This window comes from Tiliqua scincoides, chromosome 2 (genome assembly GCF_035046505.1).
Source record: "Tiliqua scincoides isolate rTilSci1 chromosome 2, rTilSci1.hap2, whole genome shotgun sequence".
In the NCBI taxonomy this organism is placed as follows: domain Eukaryota; kingdom Metazoa; phylum Chordata; class Lepidosauria; order Squamata; family Scincidae; genus Tiliqua; species Tiliqua scincoides.
Genome location: NC_089822.1, coordinates 263,410,002 through 263,430,534, shown reverse-complemented (window position 1 = coordinate 263,430,534; position 20,533 = coordinate 263,410,002). Strand labels below are relative to the sequence as shown.

General features: G+C 45.5%; 1 protein-coding gene and 1 pseudogene across 1 annotated transcript; both read left to right on the top strand.

Moving 5' to 3' along the window:
- LOC136640514 (zinc finger protein 208-like) overlaps positions 1-11,787 on the top strand; it is a 74,942-nt pseudogene extending 63,155 nt beyond the window's left edge.
- Positions 11,788-12,607: 820 nt separating this feature from the next.
- LOC136640509 (zinc finger protein 664-like) lies at positions 12,608-19,948 on the top strand. The gene is made up of 2 exons (XM_066615676.1): positions 12,608-12,684; positions 18,908-19,948. The coding sequence occupies exon 2, from the start codon at positions 19,254-19,256 to the stop codon at positions 19,509-19,511; it is 258 nt and encodes an 85-aa protein (XP_066471773.1). The 5' UTR covers positions 12,608-12,684; positions 18,908-19,253; the 3' UTR covers positions 19,512-19,948.
- Positions 19,949-20,533: the final 585 nt, after the last annotated feature.

Here is a 20,533-nt window from a genome sequence, read left to right as displayed (position 1 = left end):
GAGCCTTCAGTAATTTATCTCTGTAAGGTTCTGATGGATTTCACATGAATTTCTCTTGGTAATTCAGGTTTTCTCAGATAAAAAGTGCTCACTCTTCTCACTGAATCCAATTCTTTAGATATCTCCTCCATCGGTGTATCAATCCATTCTGATATTAATCTGACAATCCGTCATGACGTATCTTCTCCTTTCTCTTCTGGTATATTTTATATCCTCACCAGTCGAGCTGCACTCTCCATCTGAATTTCCTTTAACTTTGTCTCTGCATCATGCTGATTTTCTGCTATCTCTGATATTTTAGCTTGGTCTTTTCTTATCTTTTTCCCCAATCTCTTGTCTGTCTTCTTCTGATGTAATTTTCACATCTATCAGGTGTCCACTAAGTTCATCGAATCGTTTAGTTAAAGCATCCACGCTGTGTTGGGTCTGTGCAGATTGATTGATTTGTTGCTGTACCATTGCCAACAGTTTTTCCAAGTTGTCTTGCACAGTCTGCTTCCAGTCTTTCCCTTTCACTAATTTTTCAAATCCAATCGCTGAAGCTGGCAAACTTCGGACTTTCTTATCCGGCATTTTTGTTGTTCCTTCCTTTGAAACTCGAATATCTTTTGTTTGCAATGCTCTTTAAGATCACTAGATGCCCTGAGTGTATTATCTTCCTTGCTCCATTTATAGACACAAATCCAGTTCTTGCAATGTCTTTTTAAATCCACTAGAAGTTTCTAGATGTCACTGATGCAGTGTTCTTATTTTGATTCTCTAATTTATATTTCACCTGATTCACCTGATTCACCGGGCAGGACAAAGTTCCAAACAACACAGTCCTGGAACAAGCTGGAATCCCTAGCATGTATGCACTGCTGAAACAGAGACGCCTGCATTTGCTTGGTCATGTCGTGAGAATGGATGATGGCCGGATCCCAAAGGATCTCCTCTATGGAGAACTCATGCAAGGAAAGCGCCCTACAGGTAGACCACAGCTGCGATACAAGGACATCTGCAAGAGGGATCTGAAGGCCTTAGGAGTGAACCTCAACAAGTGGGAAACCCTGGCCTCTGAGCGGCCCGCTTGGAGGCAGGCTGTGCAGCATGGCCTTTCCCAGTTTGAAGAGACACTTGGCCAAAGGACTGAGGCAAAGAGGCAAAGAAGGAAGGCCCATAGCCAGGGAGACAGACCAGGGACAGACTGCACTTGCTCCCGGTGTGGAAGGGATTGTCACTCCCGGATTGGCCTTTTCAGCCACACTAGACGCTGTTCTAGATCCACCATTCAGAGTGCAATTCCATAGTCTTTTGAGACTGAAGGTTGCCAAGAAGAATTCTATGTGTTTCTATGCTTTAGTCAGACCTTTAATGAAATCAGGCAGTTAAAACTTACTTCTAATGGCTACCATATCTCTATATATGTTGGTTACACTTTAAGGACAAAGACTATTTTAAAGCTTGAAAGAATAACTGGCAGGCAAACATGGTGATATCCTTGGCACTTCTGTGACACTTCTGTGAAAATAGCAAACAGCTTCTAAAATAATTCTTTCAGTGTTTTAATGTAAGGCTTCTAGCTAAGACAATGACACTGTCCTTTGCTCTAAAAAGCATGAAAGAATTACAATTTTAAAACTGTAGAAGGTCTTTGCTAAGATGCATATTCTTCTGCCAAACAACGCCCATCTGCTCATGGTGATCTGTTTTAGTTTGCTATTCAAACAGAGAGCCTTCAAAGTCAGAAGTTTTCCTGGTATTTTTTATTTCTTCCTCTTATCTTCTCGCCTCCTCCTTACTTTCAAAGGGGAATAGGCTTTGTCTTTGTCTAAGTCAAATATGTGTTGTTCTAAAATTTATCTTTTTCCAGTAGCAACCTTGACATTTAGCAGAGCTGCCAATTCAGCAGAGCAGCCAGTTTTCAATTTTTAAGCTTTTCCCTAAATGAAAATAGTGTGGCTTTTAAGCTTTTAAGCATTTGCCCTAATCGCATATTACCCTGCTTATTCTGCCACCTTCTATCAGCATATCACTGGCAGAGAGTTCCACAGTTTAAGCACATGCATTGCTACTTCATCTGTTCTAATTCTACCTACAGAGCCACTTTATTTCCCTTCTGGCACCCCCCCCCCCCCGGACATCCTAGTGTGATGCTGAAAACAGACTTGACTAGAACTAGATGAGGAGAAGACGCACCCTGTGGAATCAGACCCATTGCTCCTAACCGTGGCCAGCCAGATGCTTCTAGCAGATAGGAAGGCAACAGTCTTTCCTTGTTGTATGTTTATTCACTGACACCTTGACCACTCTGAAGTGTTTTTGTCATTGCAGGTTCAGCTGCAAGGAAAGCTTCCCCTGGAGGCCTTCTGCCTGTCACCCAGCTATTGACAAGGCCAGGAGATCAGTCAGAAAAGAGAGAAGGGACCAGCTTCACCTGGAGCCTTGCTCTTTTGATCCAAGGTCCAAGGCTTGACCTTGGTTGCTCTCTCCAGCTCCAAGGAAAAGGAGTGCAGCCGGACTGTGTGCATGACTGTGGTCATGGGGGGGGGGAGAGGAAGAAGAGGAAATCATTTTCCAGTGAGGAGGTTTAAGGGCTGGTCATTGTTAATGCTGTGACCTGTTCATGCCCCACATTTCAAGAGGGATGTGGAGAAGCTGGCACAGGGTGCACACCCTCCATTTGGATTCAAATGTTTTAGCTCCACATGAGTCACCTTCTATCAGCATATCACATGGCAGAGAGGTCCATATTTTAAGCACATGCATTTGCTACTTCATCTGTTCTAATTCTACCTACAGAGCCACTTTATTTCCCTTCTGGCACCAGCCGCTGGACATCCTAGTGTGATGCTGAAAACAGACTTGACTAGAACTAGATTAGGAGAAGAAGCATCCTGTGAAATCAGACCAAGATGGACCGAGTGTCCATCTCCTGCAGGGGTTTCATCGGGGTAGAAAGCTTCTTCGGGGCCCCTTCCCAAAGGGGGAGGGGAGAGGATGAAACAGACTGCAGGATGGTGGTGGCAAGGGAGGGCAAGTCTTTTCCTAAAAACTGCAGAGAAGACCCCTTCAGCATCTCTGGCCAGGATCCCAGGAGAGGCAGATGCTTGCAGGACAGAGCTGAACCTGCCACTCTCCCTTCTGCACCCCAGTCCAATGTCCAGAGCTCGTCCTCCTTTGAACTGGGTTCAGGGGTGGCAGCGCATTAGGGGCACTCAGAAGCCTCCTCCCTCCCCAAAGGCTGCAGCAAAGGTAGTGTGAGCATCTTTGGCAAAAAGCAACAAAGAACTACACCTCCCAGCATGCTCTGGATCCAGGGGGAGGGCAGTGCTCAAGCATTCCTGGGGACTGATATTCCGCCTCTCTTGCCTGCTTGGAGGTCTTGTCGGAGGCTAGCAAAGGAGAAGGACCTGGTTGCTTTGCTACCCCCAAGCACAGGCAGGATCTTCCCTTTGCACTCTGCACTGGAGGAGATTGTGTGGCTGCAGAGGTGGGTGGTCTGTGCGACATCCAGGAATAGTGCGGGGGGAGGGGAGGCTCTTCCCTTGGGTGCATTCAGAGTACCTGGCATGCTGCACTGGGGAGGGGGGAGTGGCTCACCTGTGGACCTCCCTGTGCTGGAGGAGGGAGGGAGAGGACGATCCCCTGTCCTGAGCGCAGATTCTCTTTGGGGAAACTTGCTAGAAATGGCTGCGCCAATGATCACAACCACAAAGATTCTTGCAGTTGGAGTCGGGGTTGTTTAATAGTGCGCAAGAAAGCCATTTATGGGCCACCTCTGGTTCCTATCACACATTTTCCAACACAACACCTGATGCTAGAATTTCTTCAGAGGTTGGGGAAGAGAGGAGCCAAAATCCAGACCTCCCCTTGAGACTTTCACTCCAGAATGTCTCCATCTGCTGCTTTCCAGGCTTTGGGACAGGACGTGATGCTGAGAAGACCCAGCCCTGACCTGCCTTGTTCTTTCTGCTCCCACAGACTGCAGACTGGCAACCCAGATTCAGTGTGGATCAGCTCTTCCTCTCTCGGACTTCCAAATGGGTACCGCAGATCCAGCTCAGGTATGGAGTTTTAAGAGTATGTTGATAGATTTGTGGTGGGGAGCCAGGAGCAGGACAGTTGCGACACATGTAAGTCTGTTGCCGTGTACAGACAATTCAGACCGCGAAACAAAAGGCCACTGTGAACATTTAAAATGTTGATTTATCAGGTATCTCAATGGAAAAAATTAAGATTAAGTCATTTCTGCCCATCTCTGCATCTATGCAACAAGGATCAAACGTGTACACCTGTGAGTTAGGCAGAAATGGGTTAACAACAACAACAACAACAACAGTATTTATATACCGCTTTTCAACAAAAAGTTCACAAAGCGGTTTACAGAGAAAATCAAATATCTAATGGCTCCCTGTCCCAAAAGGGCTCACAATCTAAAAAGAAGCAAAAGAATACCAGCAGACAGTCACTAGAACAGACACTGCTGGGGTGAGGTGGGCCAGTTACTCTCCCCCTGCTAAATAAAAGAGGAGCACCCTCTTTTTAGGTTAAGGTTAAGGAAGGAAGTTGAAAATAAGGAGTTCTAGAAAGGCTATGGTAGTTTCTCAAACTGTGGGTCAGGACCCACTAGTCCAATTTCCGGTGGGTCCCCATTCATTTCAATATTTTTAGTATATTAGACTTGATGCTCCCCTGGGATGTGACTGCATTTGGGGAAATGTGACAGGCCTGTACTTTTAACAAGCTACTATGTATAGTCATTTAACAGTGATAGTCAATGGGACTTACTCCTGGGTAAGTGTGGGTAGGGTGCAGCCTAGGATTGTTAAAAATTTCCCGGCAGGATCAGCAGGTGTCTCCTCTACCGTATCCTGACCTCTCTCCAGGGCGAGCCAGTGTTACACTAAGATGCTTGGACGTCTGCTAGCTATATAGCTGGTGGAGATTCGAGTAATCCCATAGGTCTGGCTGGGATGTGGTAAGAGTAGAAACTCCCCTCTAGCCACCTCCTAACCTGTCCTGGCTGCTGCGCAGGTCTTGGTTGTGCCAGTGCAGGTGAGGACTGGGCTGCCCATCACTGAAGAATAAGGCCTCCCTCCTTGAAAGCCTCGAGAGCATATTGATGAGAACTGTCCTCTCCCAGCAGATCATCCGAAAACTTCCCTCCTGACAGCAGCCATGTAAGCAGAAGAGCACATAGGATGCCAATGAGAAGAGCAAAATGCCCAGCTTCCTTGTTCAGCTTTCCCCAAATGTTTTTATCCATTCTGTGGAGACTAAACTGCTGAAAAAACTATCTGGATCCATGATTGGGAATAGATTATACTTGATGCCTGAAAATACCTGCATGCTTCTTTTGGTGCGGAAAGGAAGTGTGGATGTTTTATCTGGATTGGGTGCCACTCCTTTCCTGCCTGTGCCAGAGATGTGGAGGAAGGTCTGGACACTGTCTGAGGGTGTTTGGTTCTTGCAGGGTCCGGTGATTTTCGAGGATGTGGCTGTGCATTTCACCGAGAAAGAGGCAGCTCTGCTGGACCCAGACCAAAGAGCCTTGTACAGGGAAGTCATGCTGGAGAATTACCGGAATGTGGCCTCTGTGGGTAAGGGGGCTCCTTCTATCATGTGGCCAGTGGCTTTTTCTAGCCCTTTTCCTTTTCAGGAAGACCTTTTTGCTGCCTCTGAAACAGGAATTGGCACCTTACGGCCCGTGAGCTGAATCTGGTCTGCCAAACAACATCGCCCAGCCCTGTGAGGCCCCAAACCCAGTGAAAGGCCCCAGCCCCAAAGACCATGCTGTGCCTCCCTCTCCCCTTTTCTTCCTTGATATATGGCAGCTACAAGGCGGGGGGGAGGAGTCGATATCATGATCATGGCGTTAAAGATTTATGCTAAGCAGAGGGTGAAGCCATTCAGTACGTAGCTAGGACGCTGATGGCACTTCTGCTGCTAAGCTCATGGGGGGAGAGCGCCCCCACCTGAGAACTCCAGCATTCATCTCTCTGTGGTTCATGTCCTGTGATTCTGAGGTTTGCTCAGAACACAGTATGAGTAGCATACAGCTCGCTATGCTTGACAGAGTGCACTGCTCACGAGTCATGAGGCTCCACACCACCGAGATCAAACGTAACTGGGACTCCCCAGCATCAGCTCTCATACAACAGGGCAAGACTCCGAAAGGCCCTGAGAAGGAGCAGAGGGAGGTGAGCCCAGCAGCCTGGAGCACCAGCATCAAACAGGTAGAACCAGCTTGGCTTGCAAAGTGCCCACAAAGTGTGGAACATGAGACGGAATCAGGGTCAAGTGCCCACTGCTTGGGGGGTGCAGCACTCACAGAGCCAAGCCAGATGGATCAGCCTCCTGTATGAACTTGAGCTGAACTGAACTGCATCCAGAAACTGAATTGGAGCAGGATTTGGGGCACGTCTATTCAGAAGTAAGTCCCCCAGTGTGTCCAGTGGGGTTTCTCTCGGGAAGGAAAAGGAATGCAGCCTGCAGACATAAGCTTGCCAAGCCCTGCTGCCAGAGAATGATTTCACTCCTTTGGTTTCCTCTCTGCCTTCACAAGGAGAGCTCTGAGGGTTGATGGACCTTCAGCTGAACTTATTGTTCTCTTCTCCTTCCCAAGGGCGATTTCCAGCCGCCAAGCCTGACCTCATTGCCCAGCTGGAACGAGGGGAAGATCCGTGGGTGCCCGATGCTCAGGGACTGGATGAAGAGGCCTCTGGCTTTTGTCGGGGTAAGCGATCCAAAGCCAAAATAATAATGCAGCTATCCCTTTAGCGAAACATTTCCACTTAAGTTTTATGTCATCGTTTAACATAACAATGTCATACACTGCCAGGGTTTTGGGGTGCTCAGAGTTCTTGCTTCTTGAACCCTAGAGCCCTCAAGGATCTCTGTTCGGTAGTACTGCCACCACCCTGTATGTGCCAGTGTCTCGGTCCAGGGACACTGAGACCCTCTAGGGTTAATTCTGTCCCTTGCAGGCACTGAGCACTTTCTCTAATTAAAGTCTCAGTCCTCAAGTTACTAGTCCTCAATGAAGATTTGGTAGTTTGCTGAAAGGTTAGGCAGGATTCTGAACCTTTGTCCTCACAGACAATGAAACAACTTAGTAAAAAGGATTTTTACTTTATTAAATACAATACAATATACAATACATAAAGTTACAAAAGGCAGCAATTGCTAGAGGCATAAAACTTCTAGGAAACATCTCAGCATAAATTAACAAAGCAAACTGGCTATCTCTATTATTCCCTACTCTCATCTGGGTCAGCTTTCTTTTGTAGATCTTTCCTCCAGGTTCCTATAAGGCCACATGGCCCTGGTAGATCAGGCTCTCCTCCCTGGGCCCCTTCATAATTTTGAGACTGGCCCCTTCATAATTTTGTATATCTCAAAATTTGTACATCTCAAAATTGTTGTGTCCTGCAGGGCTCTTCTTTTATATTTTTTGAAGAGTTTTTGCAACTGCATTTTTCTTAATAGATGCTGTTTAAAATTTGTATTGTGTTTTGATCTCTATGAGCTGCTTTGGAGGTTCTTATTAAAAGATGGCCTATAAATATTTGTAATGTATAATTTATAAGGCTGCGGTGGGTTCTGGAAGAACTGCCGGATCCTGGCCCCATCTCCTGCTGCCCGCCCACCCGCCTTCCCCATGCCCCCCAGACTCCTGTGCCGACCTGGAAATGCCAGCGCAAACTTACCTTCCTCCATCACTGCGGAGGCTGGATGCAGCCTCTGTACTGGCCTAGCTGACTTCCACAGAGGTGCAAATAGGGTTTACAACACGTTTGTGACCCTCCCGGGCCAGTGCAAGGGACTTGAGTTGGCCCAGGTGCAATTAGGATTGCACTGTAAGTGTGCTTTCTCCTTTTACTCTCTTACTCTGTTTAGTTTGGGCTCCTACTCTCAGGTGAACTCTGGTCAACTCAGAGTGGACCTGTTTAGACTTGAGCTTTAGCGCCCTGTCCAAATTATGCCTTCTTGCTTTGATTGATTGATTGATTGACAGCCCTCACTTAGCTCCTGTGTCCCAATTTACTGGACCTTTAAATTATGTTCTAACTTTGATTTAAGTTCTAAATTGGGTTAAGAATCAGGTAAATTTAAATAAAGTAGAACAGCTTCCTTTCCTCTTTTTCTTCCTCTGTGTTGTTTACTTTCAAAGGGCCTCTACCTTGAGCTCTTACTCTCCAGTAGACTTTGCTGCTCCTCAGATTAGGCCTATGTAGACTTGGCATGTAACTCCCTTCAGAATCAGCTCCCTGTCTAAAGTCTTCCTTACTGCTTTTAATTAAGTAAACACTTAGGTATTACTTTTATTGTGCTCACGCAGCTCCTGTGCCCCAAATTACTGGACCTTAGAAGTCCTCTCTCAGGAGAGATGAAGTGTTAACATTAGGTAAAGCTTAGAAAACAGAGAGTACACTTCCCTTCTCTTACTCCTCCTCCTCCTGCTCTTCATCTCCTAAATGTAGAGAGTACATTTGCCTTCTCCTTCTCTTCCTCATAAATAACTAGGTATTTATATACCACCTTTCTGGTCATCTGATTACTCCTCTGACTTTATTCAAGGTGGTTTACATAGGCAGGCCTCAAGGGGATTTTACAATCATAGAGGTTCTCTCTTTCAAGAACCAACCACATTTCCGAATGGATCTTCCTGGTTTGGTCTCAATTCTGGCCTCCTGTTCTCCCACACAGGCTGACAAGCCGCTCCATCTCTCACATGGAGGGCAGCCAAGATGCTTCTTGCTCACACAAAGAGCAGTTTTACACACAAGCACTCAGCTGGGCTTGTCAGCTGCTTCAAGATCTCGCCGTTCTCAGCCGTTCAGGAAGATGCTGGTGTACTCGAACTGGCAACCTTCTGATGTTATCTTCAAGCTAATGGAGGTTCTACCCTCTAACCAGACCTCCTGCTCTTTGTACAGATGCTTAACTTGCTCTGTCTTACTTGGCACTTTGTTCCAGGAAGCACTTCCTTCCAGGAGTCCACCATTCCTGTCTTGCCTTTCTGGGAAATGGTCTATCTTAAATTCATGGCTTTTGCAAAATAAACTACACTAGACCAGTCCAGTGCTTCTTAAACCTTTTCCCACTGCGACCCACATTGAAAGTGACACTCTATTGGGACCCAGCTTTCTGAGCCTTAAGAAACAGTTTAACTTTACCAGCCATTCAGGCCGCTGTTTTCTCCTTTATAATAGGATGAGGGGAAGGTCCACATTCTGGAGCGTTTGTTGAGCTCCACGTTTATCAAATCAGAACCGTAGTCATGGCCTTGCATTCCCCTTTGCCTTACCTTCAATAAGAGCTAAAGTACATGCACCTACCCACAAGTAAGGGTGCATCACTCAGTTTCACTTTCCATACAGCTGTAAACTTTTTCCTTGTCAGCTTGGGGGGGGGGGAAGGACTTCCTTCTCAAGAGTGTTGGGGACTGTGTTCATAGATCATTTTGGTAGTATGGCTTCCCCCTCAGCCTGCTCTTCAATGTTAACCAAGGTAGGTTTGCATACTCATGAGTAAACATGTCCATGCTGCTCCATTTCCGTAGGGCTCAATACATTTTCCTTGTCAACTATCAGCTTGTCAGTTACTAAAAATGACAAGCTGACAAACTCATCAAAAATCATATTGTGGCCCATAGTTTGGGAACCAGTCCACTAGAACAGTTAAAACTTACCAGTGAATCAGTAAACAAAAATACTGATCTAACCAAGGACTAGGCAGAGGCTGGCAAGATTCTGCTTTGCTTGCCACCAAAACCCTGAATTCCACAAGCAGAACCAATTGCAAACACTGTCTGGATATATACACAGAATGCCTCTGAGGACAAGGACGTAGACATGCAATTTCTCTATTCATATGCTGAAAATATTTTCTTCCAGGAGGCAGCAGACAAGATAATGAGGATCAGGGGCAGCCCCACTGGGTGTCATCAAAAACTGTCATGCATGATGTCCAAGGCGTGACTTTCAGAGACCAAGAAGGAACAGAGAAGAAGGAGCAAAGATGGACAGGGAAATGGAGAAATCAATGGGAAGCTTTTCAGGGTGGAAATGTCATCCTGGTAGAACCAGAAAAAGGAAGTGGAGAGAGCGAGGAACAAGGCACTCAAGGTGCAAAAGCATTCAGGAGTACATCAAAATTGAGAAGTCATCAAAGATACTACACAGGGGTGAAGAAGTATAAATGCTTGGAGTGTGGAAAGAGCTTCAGTCAGAGCTCACACCTGACTGTGCATCAAAGAATCCACACAGGGGAGAAACCCTATAAATGCTCCGAGTGTGAAAAGAGCTTCACTGAACGTCAAAATCTAAAAGTGCATCAAAGATCCCACACAGGGGAGAAACCCTATAAATGCATGGTGTGTGGAAAGAGCTTCAGTACGCGCTCAAACTTGGTAGTGCATCAAAGATCCCACACAGGGGAGAAACCCTATAAATGCTTGGAGTGTGGTAAGTGCTTCACTGAGAGGTCAACCCTGATTGTGCATGAAAGAACCCACACAGGGGAAAAACCCTATAAATGCTTGGAGTGTGGAAAGAGCTTCAGTCAGAGATCACACCTGACTTTGCATCAAAGAATCCACACAGGGGAGAGAGCCTATAAATGCTCCCAGTGTGAAATGAGCTTCGCAGACCGTAGAACACTAACTGGACATCAAAGTACCCACACAGGGGAGAAACCCTATAAATGCATGGTGTGTGGAAAGTGCTTCACTGAGAGATCAACCCTGACTATGCATGAAAGAACTCACACAAGGGAGAAACCCTATAAATGCTTGGAGTGTGGAAAGAGCTTCAGTACGCGCTCATACCTGGCAGTGCATCAAAGATCCCATACAGGGGAGAAACCCTATAAATGCTCCGTGTGTGAAATGAGCTTCACAGACCGTAGAACACTAACTGGACATGAAAGTACCCACACAGGTGAGAAACCCTATAAATGCTTGGAGTGTGGAAAGTGCTTCACTGAGAGGTCAACCCTGACTGTGCATGAAAGAACCCACACAGGGGAGAAACCCTATAAATGCTTGGTGTGTGGAAAGTGCTTTACTGAGAGGTCAACCCTGACTGTGCATGTAAGAACCCACACAGGGGAGAAACCCTATACATGCTTGGAGTGTGGAAAGAGCTTCAGTGTGAGCTCACACCTGAATATACATCAAAGAATCCACACAGGGGAGAAACCCTATAAATGCTTGGTGTGTGGAAAGAGCTTCAGTACGCGCTCAAACCTGGCAGTGCATCAAAGATCCCACACAGGGGAGAAACCCTGCAAATGCATGGAGTGTGGAAAGAGCTTCAGTACGCGCTCATACCTGGCAGTGCATCAAAGATCCCACACAGGGGAGAAACCCTATAAATGCTTGGAGTGTGAAATGAGCTTCATAGAGCGTAGAACACTAACTAGACATCAAAGTATCCACACAGGGGAGAAACCCTATAAATGCTTGAAGTGTGGAAAGAGCTTCAGAAACAGCGCAAACCTGACTCTGCATGAAAGAACCCACACAGGGGAGAAACCCTATAAATGTTTGGAGTGCGGAAAGAACTTCATTCAGAGATCACAGCTGGCAGTGCATCAAAGAACCCACACAGGGGAGAAACCCTATAAATGCTTGGAGTGTGAAAAGAGTTTCACTTACAGCTCTAGCCTGACTGCGCATCAAAGAATGCACCAACGGGAGAAACCTTATAAATGCTTGGAGTGTGAAATGAGCTTCACTTACAGCTCTAGCCTGACTGTGCATCAAAGAACATTGGTGAATTAATAGCAGATTGGATTGATTGCCCAAAAGAGGAGATTTCCCAAGATTTAGATACTGTAAGATGAGTCAGTACATTATATATAAGAAAACAAGATCTGCCCAGGGCAATCCTTGTGAGATTCATCAGAATTGGCTACCGAGATCAATTATTGAAGCTATCACAGGAGAAAGAGTGGACGGTTGATGGAAATAGAATTAAACTATTGAAGCAGGTCGTGGAGAGTCAGAGAGAAGCGAAAGAAGACTGAGAACTTCGTAAAATTCTCAAGAGGAAAGGGAATGTCATACAGATGGCTTTTACGGAAGGTATCCTCTTTCAATTCCAGTAACAGGATATAATATAAATTTAATAATGAAAGTGGTGAGAAGAGAAGAATTAGTAGAACAAATAGAGCAGTGGATCTCACACATTTAACACCGGGACCCACTTTTTAGAATGAGAATCTGTTAGGACCCACTAGAATTGATGTCATGACCAGAAGTTACATCATCAAGCAGGAAAATTTTTAACAATCCTAGGTTGTTAAATGAATATATATAGTAGCTTGTTAAAAGTACAGGTCTGTAACATTTCCCCAAATGCATTCACATGCCATGGTAGCATCATCTCATATATTGAAAATAAAACATTGAAATGAATGGGGATCCACCTGAAATTGACTTGCGACCCACCTAGTGGGAACACTGAAATAGAGAATTTAGAATGGGAATCGGAAGGGAAAAAATCAGATGATACAGAGAAAAGAGAAGAATTGGAGAAGGAAGAGATTAAAGGAGCAAGTGGCAGACGTTCACGCATAACAAGAACAAAAAGATACAAGGAAAGATAATGAGTAAAAAGAAGCATGATGGTTAAAAGAAGCTGGAATATTTACTTAGTCAACATAGGGCACAATCCTACCCAGGTCTACTCAGAAGTAAGTCCTCTTTTGTTCAATGGGACATACTATCAGGAAAGTGTGGTTAGGATTGCAGCCATAATGGGTTAAACCCACTTTAGAAATATAAAAAGTCTTCTTTAAATGTAAAAATGAAATATGGATATAACTGTTTTATAGATAAGAACATAAGAACAGCCCCCTATGAAATTGGTAAAAATGAATCCAAATGTATCAAAATATTGCTGAAAATATAAGTGTGTGGAAGGATTGTTTTATTGTATGTGGTGGTCATGTAAACAAAAGATGCAATTATATTGGAGAACGGTAAAGGGTTTAATACAAGAGATTGTTGACTTTGTTAACCCTTTGAAAGCAGAATTATTTTTTGTTTAATATTATTTTAGATGTTATGGATAAAGAGAATGATGTGTATTTAGTTATGATGGTATTAACAGTTGCTAGAATTTTATATGTTAGATCAGCCATTTTCAACTGGTGTGCCACGAGTGGTCCACAGGTGTGCCACAGGAATTTGGGGGAAGATCATTTATTAGTAGGGCCAATGGGGTTGTGAGCCTCCCCCTGGCAACAGGGTGTGCCTTGCCAGTTCACAAAAACCTGATGGTGTGCCTTGACCATTTTAGTGCCTTGTCAGTGTGCCAGGAGATGAAAAAGGTTGAAAATTGCTGTGTTAGATATTGGAAAGATTTTAGAACTTCAATGAAAGATGAACTAATAGAAAAAATAATGAATGTCACAGAAATGGACAGACTTTCAGAATTATTGTACTAACAAAAATAGATACGGATTGAGCAATGGAAGACATTTTACGCATGGTTGAAAATGAACATTTAGAAAATATAATGTAGGGCATTTGGAAGAATTTATGATGTATGATATGGATAAATGATAATAAGAGGTGAAAGTGGAAGAGAAATTAGAGTGGGAGATATAGTGTGATTAATTAGCAGAAGTGGCGAATGGTATTCTGCCCTCCCAAATCTATGTGTATGTTTGCATTGGTTTGTATTGTTGCTGTTTTGGTGATGGTTGTGATAAAAAAATATAAATTAGGAATGTCTAGTTTATACTTGTAGAGATTAAAATAATACTCAAGCATACAGTTGTGATGTTCCCTGACCCTTCCTCTCTCAGAGCAGTAGAGTTACTGGTCATATAACAAAACCGATTGGACAAAAGGAGGTAGAGCTTCACACAGCATGCAGTTAGGCTATAGAATGCTTTGCCACAAGGTGTAGATAGGGTCACTGGCTTCGATGGCTCTAAAAGTGTTGTCATCCACGGAGTGGCCGTTTGCGATCACCATGCCAATGCGTTGCCAATAGGCCAGTGTGATGGCACTTGGCATCAATGTCATTGCACTTGGCCAACAGTCTGAGGCTAAGAGGCAAAGAAGGAAGGCCCGTAGCCAGGGAGACAGACCAGGGACAGACTGCACTTGCTCCTGGTGTGGAAGGGATTGTCACTCCCGGATTGGCCTTTTCAGCCACACTAGACGCTGTTCCAGAACCACCTTTCAGAGCGCGATACCAGAGTCTTTCAAGACTGAAGGATGCCAACAACATGAGTAGTTGCTGGTAAGGAGATAACATTATACCCTTCTAGAGTAATAGGATCGACCATCCAAGTTTCTTGGAGACAAATTAAATCATATTTTTTAAGAAAAGGTGTAAAATCAGGGGCCTTGAGCTTAGAAGCCCAGCCCGCTACATTCCAAAAAAGAAATCTAGCAAAATTGGTATCTATTGGCGTAGACGGTTCTGTCAGTCAATCCCTGCAATCTAGAAGGTCGGGACCAATTGTTAGGGACATCTCGAGAACATCAGATTGTGCGGGAATTGAATGTCTGGGAGTCTGTGGGGAAGTTGGAGGTAATCCTGACAAAAAGCCAGGGACTTGCTGGTGGTATGCAATAGTATGGGTCGCAGGGCTAATGGAATCAATGGAATGGCCCGGATCTGGGAGAAGAGTTTCTGTTTCTAGATGCAGAGAGTGCTGATAAACATCACAAAGTGGACGGGAATACTCAGAAAGATCTGCTTTAAAATCAGCTAGACAATCAATTATTTTTTTCCTTCCTTCCTGAGGCAAGTCCTTTATAGTTTGTACAGCCTTATGATCAATCACAAGTCCATCCAGTTGATCCAATAACGCACTAATCTGTGATGCAACAATATTACAAGTCTTTGCAGTAGTTGCCGTAGGATCTTCTTCTAACACAGCAACAGTTGTAAGGTGGGGGAGATGATGTAGATCAGGAGCTTCCTTCACATTGTGCCTGTTTGATTGAGATGGATTCATAAGGACAGGAGAATCCATCATGGACGGTTGGGCTTCAGGTAAAAGCTCCTCAGAGCAGGTGGTTTCTTTGAACTGCCCTTCTTCTACCAGCCTCCTCTCTTCAGAATTCCTGAGTAATTCTTCTCTTACCTTCTCCAACACGTTAATGACCCTCTGTTGTTCCAGGTAAGGAAGTTGCTTTGTAGCTAACACCGCTCCATTAATTATGTCCTCCTCCTCAGGGTCGAGACTTAGCAAAAAGGCTTCAATAGTGCCCTTGGGAGCTGGTCCCTCAGTTGGAGGCATTCCCTCACTACTTTTTTGTCTGAAGTCCCCTTGTCTGATCAAGGATGGAGTGCAGGGAAGTGGCATAACTGTCTTTTGGAGATGGATTCCATAAGCTACATCTGCCACAGTCCCCTCTAGCTCTACCATCTCTACAGAAGGAACTCTTATCAGCAGATCGTTAGCAGGAGGCATTCTCACACTGGTTTTGTGTCTTTTGTTCTCTTGTTTACTGGAGGGCCAGGTGGGGGATGGAGGCACAACTGCCTTTTCAGGTGGGGTAGTGTGGGCTGCAGCGGGCGATGTCTCCTCTGCCTCTGCCATCTCCACTGACGAAGCCCTTTCCAAAGATTCAGCACCAGTCCTAAGTTTAGCAAGGGATCTCTCTAGATTGTGAATTATTTTCTCCAGCTCGTCAGTGGCTGCTTTAATTGAGCTCTCAGAGATAGATCGTGTCAGCTGCTCTTCCTGAGAATTAGTATTACATTTCTCCAAAGGTTTATCAGTTGCCTGTGTTCTTGGTTGGATGCTAGCGTGTACTAGACTTGGTATCCTTACTGTAACAGGTGGGGATGTTAATTTCCCATTTCCAGATAAAGGTGATGCCCAGCCTGCGTCCGTAAAAACTCTCTTAGCCACTATATCAAGTGTGCTCAAAACGTTACTCATTCTAATGAGCATCAAGAGGATAGTTGGAGTTGTAAATTCCATCCACAACCTGGTTTTAGGGGGAGGTCCGGATAGTTTTTCAATGGATCCCAAATCAATTTGATTGAATTCCAGCCTCAGCAGGCTGGCTAAGGAGTCCAAAACTTGTCGTCTGGTGGACCATCGATTAGAATTCCAGAAATTGTGCCGTATCTCCAAGATTATTTGCTTAGTTAATAGGCGGCGAGTAGTTATTGTTTCCCCTCCCCTGCATTCCAAGGCAGTAAACTTAGCGGATCTATGCTCAAGTCTGGGCGATTCCCTCCCGTTTCTCGTACGCAGCTGGTCATGCAATTGCTGCAACTCCGCAAGACACTTGTTAAAGCCTTCCTGCACAGCATGAACTTGTGTTGCCACATATTTGATTTCCCTGAGAACAACCAGAACTCTCCTTCCAGTCCAGGTACAATGCTGCCCCATCAAAGCCAACAGAGAGTCATCAAACAACAACAAATCCTCCTTCATTTCACAGGGCTTGGGAAGTTCATCATTAGCAGTTGTTTTCCTCTTTTGAACAGAGGAAAAAGGTGAGGTAGCTGTCCCTTATCCAGCCACTGGTGATTTGGGGAGGAGAAGGAAGAGTTTACCTGTGAGACAGCATTATCCTCATCAGCAGCTGTAAGCGGCTCCGACTCCAGCACAGTAAAAATATTTGATGAGGCAAAATTAGTAGTTTCAGCCGTTGACTCATGCCAAGAAACAAAGTCATCCAGATAAAGCTGTTTAGAAGCTTTATTTACATAAGAACATAAGAACAGCCCCACTGGATCAGGCCATAGGCCCATCTAGTCCAGCTTCCTGTATCTCACAGCGGCCCACCAAATGCCCCAGGGAGCACACCAGATAACAAGAGACCTCATCCTGGTGCTCTCCCCTACATCTGGCATTCTGACTTAACCCATTCCTAAAATCAGGAGATTGCGCATACACATCATGGCTTGTACCCCATAATGGATTTTTCCTCCAGAAACTCGTCCAATCCCCTTTTAAAGGCGTCTAGGCTAGACGCCAGCACCACATCCTGTGGCAAGGAGTTCCACAGACCGACCACGCGCTGAGTAAAGAAATATTTTCTTTTGTCTGTCCTAACCCGCCCAACACTCAATCACTATTTGGAGATTCCTGGCCAGGGGAAGCTCTAGTTCTCTTCTTCTTCTTCCCCATTATGTTCCACCTGAGGTTGCAGAGTAATTTGATGCAATCCTCAGTCTGTAGGATTTGAAGGTCAATAAAAACAGCAGAATCTTAATAAGGAATCCTTGTCGAGAAAGGATGTAAAAAATCTGGAGACACACATCCTAACGATTGTAAAGTGGGGGAGAGTTAAGACACTTTTCTTTTGTGGAAATGTTAGCTGGCAGCCATCCTCCTCCAGAGCCTTGGACGCAAAGTCATGAGGGGAACTCAGGAGACAGGTGCTGACCGTCTTGGAGACTGGGAATGGTGACACAAGCCCCTGCGCTAAGAGCCATGGGCAAAGAGCCCTTCAGCTCGCGCCAAAGGCTCGCACCTCTGGCAAGCCCTGCAAAGAAATAGTATACCTACCAGGGAAGAGGAGGAGGAGAGCAATCAGTCAAGCAGGTAGGCAGGCTTGCAGGCTCCACCCCCATGCAGCCAATCCCACAGCTAAGCCTAGTGGGCCCTTCCAGATACTAACTCTAGAGAGGCTGCCTCTGGCAAGCCCTGCAAAGAAATAGTATACCTGCCAGGGAAGAAGAGGAGGAGAGCCAGGAGATCTTCCTGGTTTGGTCTCACTTCTGGCCTCCAGTTCTCCCACGCAGGCTGGCAAGCAGCTCCATCTCTCACATGGAGGGCAGCCAAGACGCTTCTTGCTCACACCAAGAGCAGGTAGAATCACTCAGCTGGGCTTGTCAGCTGCTTCAAGATCTAGCCGTTCTCAGCCGTTCAGGAAGATGCTGGTGTCCTCGAACTGGCAACCTTCTGATGTTATCTTCAAGCTAATGGAGGTTCTACCCTCTATCCAGACCTCCTGCTCTTTGTACAGATGCTTAACTTGCTCTGTCTTCCTTGGCACTTTGTTCCAGGAAGCACTTCCTTCCAGGAGGCCACCATTCCTGTCCTGCCTTTCTGGGAAATGGTCCATTTATCTTAAATTCATGGCATTTGCAAAATAAACTACACTAGACCAGTCCAGTGGTTCTTAAACTTTTCCCCACTGGGACCCACATTTAAAGTGACACTCTATTGGGACCCAGCTTTCTGAGCCTTAAGAAACAGTTTAACTTAACCAGCCATTCAGGCCGCTGTTTTCTCCTTTATAATAGGGTGAGGGGAAGGTCCACATTATGGTGCATTTGTTGAACTCCACGTTTTTCGGATCAGGACTGTACTCATGGCCTTGCCTTACCTTCAATAAGAGCTGAGGTACATGCACCTACCCACAAGTAAAGGTGCTTGCATCACTCAGTTTCACTTTCCATAGGGCTCTAAACTTTTTCCTTGTCAGCTTGGGGGGGGGGGAGAACTTCTTTCTCAAGAGTCTGTTGGGGAATGTGTTCATAGATCATTTTGGGATTATTGCTTCCCCCTCAGCCTGCTCTTCAGTGTTAACCAAGGTAGGTTTGCATACTCATGAGTAAACATGTACATGCTGCTCTGTTTCCGTAGGGCTCGGTACATTTTCCTTGTCAGCTATCAGCTTGTCAGTTACTAAAAATGACAAGCTGACAAACTCATCAAAAATCAAATTGTGGCCCATAGTTTGGGAACCAGTGCACTAGAATAATTAAAACTTACCAGTGAATCAGTAAACAAAAATACTGATCTAACCAAGGACTAGGCAGAGGTTGGCAGGATTCTGCTTTGCTTCCCACCAAAACCCTGAATTCCACAAGCAGAACTAAACAAATAGTGGCTGGATATATACCCAGAATGCCTCTGAGGACAAGGACGTAGACATGCCATTTCTCTATTCATATGCTGAAAATATTTTCTTTTGTTCCAGGAAGCAGCAGACAAGATAATGAGGATCAGTGGCAGCCCCACTGGGTGTCATCAAAAACTGTCATGCATGATGTACAAGACATGCCTTTCTTAGACCAAGGCAGAACAGAGAAGAAGGAGCAAAGACAGACAGGGAAATGGAGAAACCAATGGGAAGCTTTTCAGGGTGGAAACGTCATCCTGGTAGAACCAGAAAAAGACAACGGAGACAGCGAGGAACAAGGCTGTCAAGGTGCAAAACCTTTCAGGAGTAAATCAAAACTGAGAAGTCAAAGAAACTACACGGGGTGAAGAACTATAAATGCTTGCAGTGTGGAAAGAGCTTCAGTCAGCGCTCAATACTGACTATGCATCAAGGAACCCACACAGGAGAGAAACCCTATACATGCCTGGAGTGTGGAAAGAGCTTCAGTCAGAGATCACACCTGGCTGAGCATCAAAGAACCCACACAGGGGAGAAATCCTATAAATGCTTGGTGTGTGGAAAGAGCTTCAGTCGTAGCTCAACCCGGACTGTGCATCAAAGAGCCCACAAAGGGGAGAAACCCTATAAATGCACCATAGAATTTAGGAGCGAGGTGAGAGCTTTCACTATAGAGCACTAGTTCCGAAACTTTACCACCTAAAAAATTATCACTTTGCTAGCTATTGAAGCCTCTGTGTCTCTAATGGTGATTGGGCATCAGTGCTGCCCCCAGAAGCGGTTTTGAACCCTTGATGCACATAGCCTCATTGGCACTGTCAGCTTCACGAACCACCAGAAATTGGGCCATGACCCACTGGTGGGCCACAAGCTCACAGTTTGAGAACCGCTGCAGTAACCTATAAGACACAGCAAGTTAGCAAAGTAGGATAGGAACCACATTAGTGCTTTGAGAGAGGAGAGCTCCTCCATTCACTCAGTAGTTCTGGGTACCAAAATCATGAAACTTGGTTGTCACTGTATTTAGCAGAAGATGTACACATGGGGCCTCGGTATCCGCAGGGGATACTTTCTGGGGTCCGTGGATACTGAAATCCGCAGATGATGAAATCTACGATTGGCCCATTTAAGCCCTCCGAAGGGGATTGCAGCTGTGTCACCTTTGGAGAACTCGGGTGGTGCCACCTTTCACTCCACGCAGGCTTTTGGGACCTGCGTGGAGCCAGATCCGCAGATGCAGCTGTATGTCAATATTGAGTAGAAATGAGGGAGGAGGGGCAAGCAACAAGTGAGCAGACATGTTTTTACGGGCTCCTGAAAACCGTTTCTTCCCAAAATCTGCGGGCCTTAGAAGATCTGAGGAGACATGACCATCCAGATGGTGTAAGGAACCTGGGAGAACAAAGCCCAATCAGTGGGGGGGCCTTTTTTGAGGAGAAACCCAGTCGTCCAATGACAGTAATTGGGGAGGCTGCGGCAAAGCTGCAATTAAGCTGCAGCACCCATGTGGAGATACCATATGCAAAGAAAACTGAAGCTGGAAACCTAAGATAAGTGTTAGCTTTGTTGTGCAAAGCTTGGCTTTGATTGGGTGACTTGCCAAAAAGCCCTGGATATGCTAGAGGTGTTAATGAGAGAGAGAGAGAGAGAGAGAGAGAGAGGAGTGGAGGAGGATCCCCCCTTTCAATTATCTATAGCAGTGTT

Coding starts and splice junctions, on each gene's coding strand:
- LOC136640509 (XM_066615676.1), top strand. CDS start 19,254: ATGCATCAAGGAACCCACACAGGAGAGAAACCCTATACATGCCTGGAG.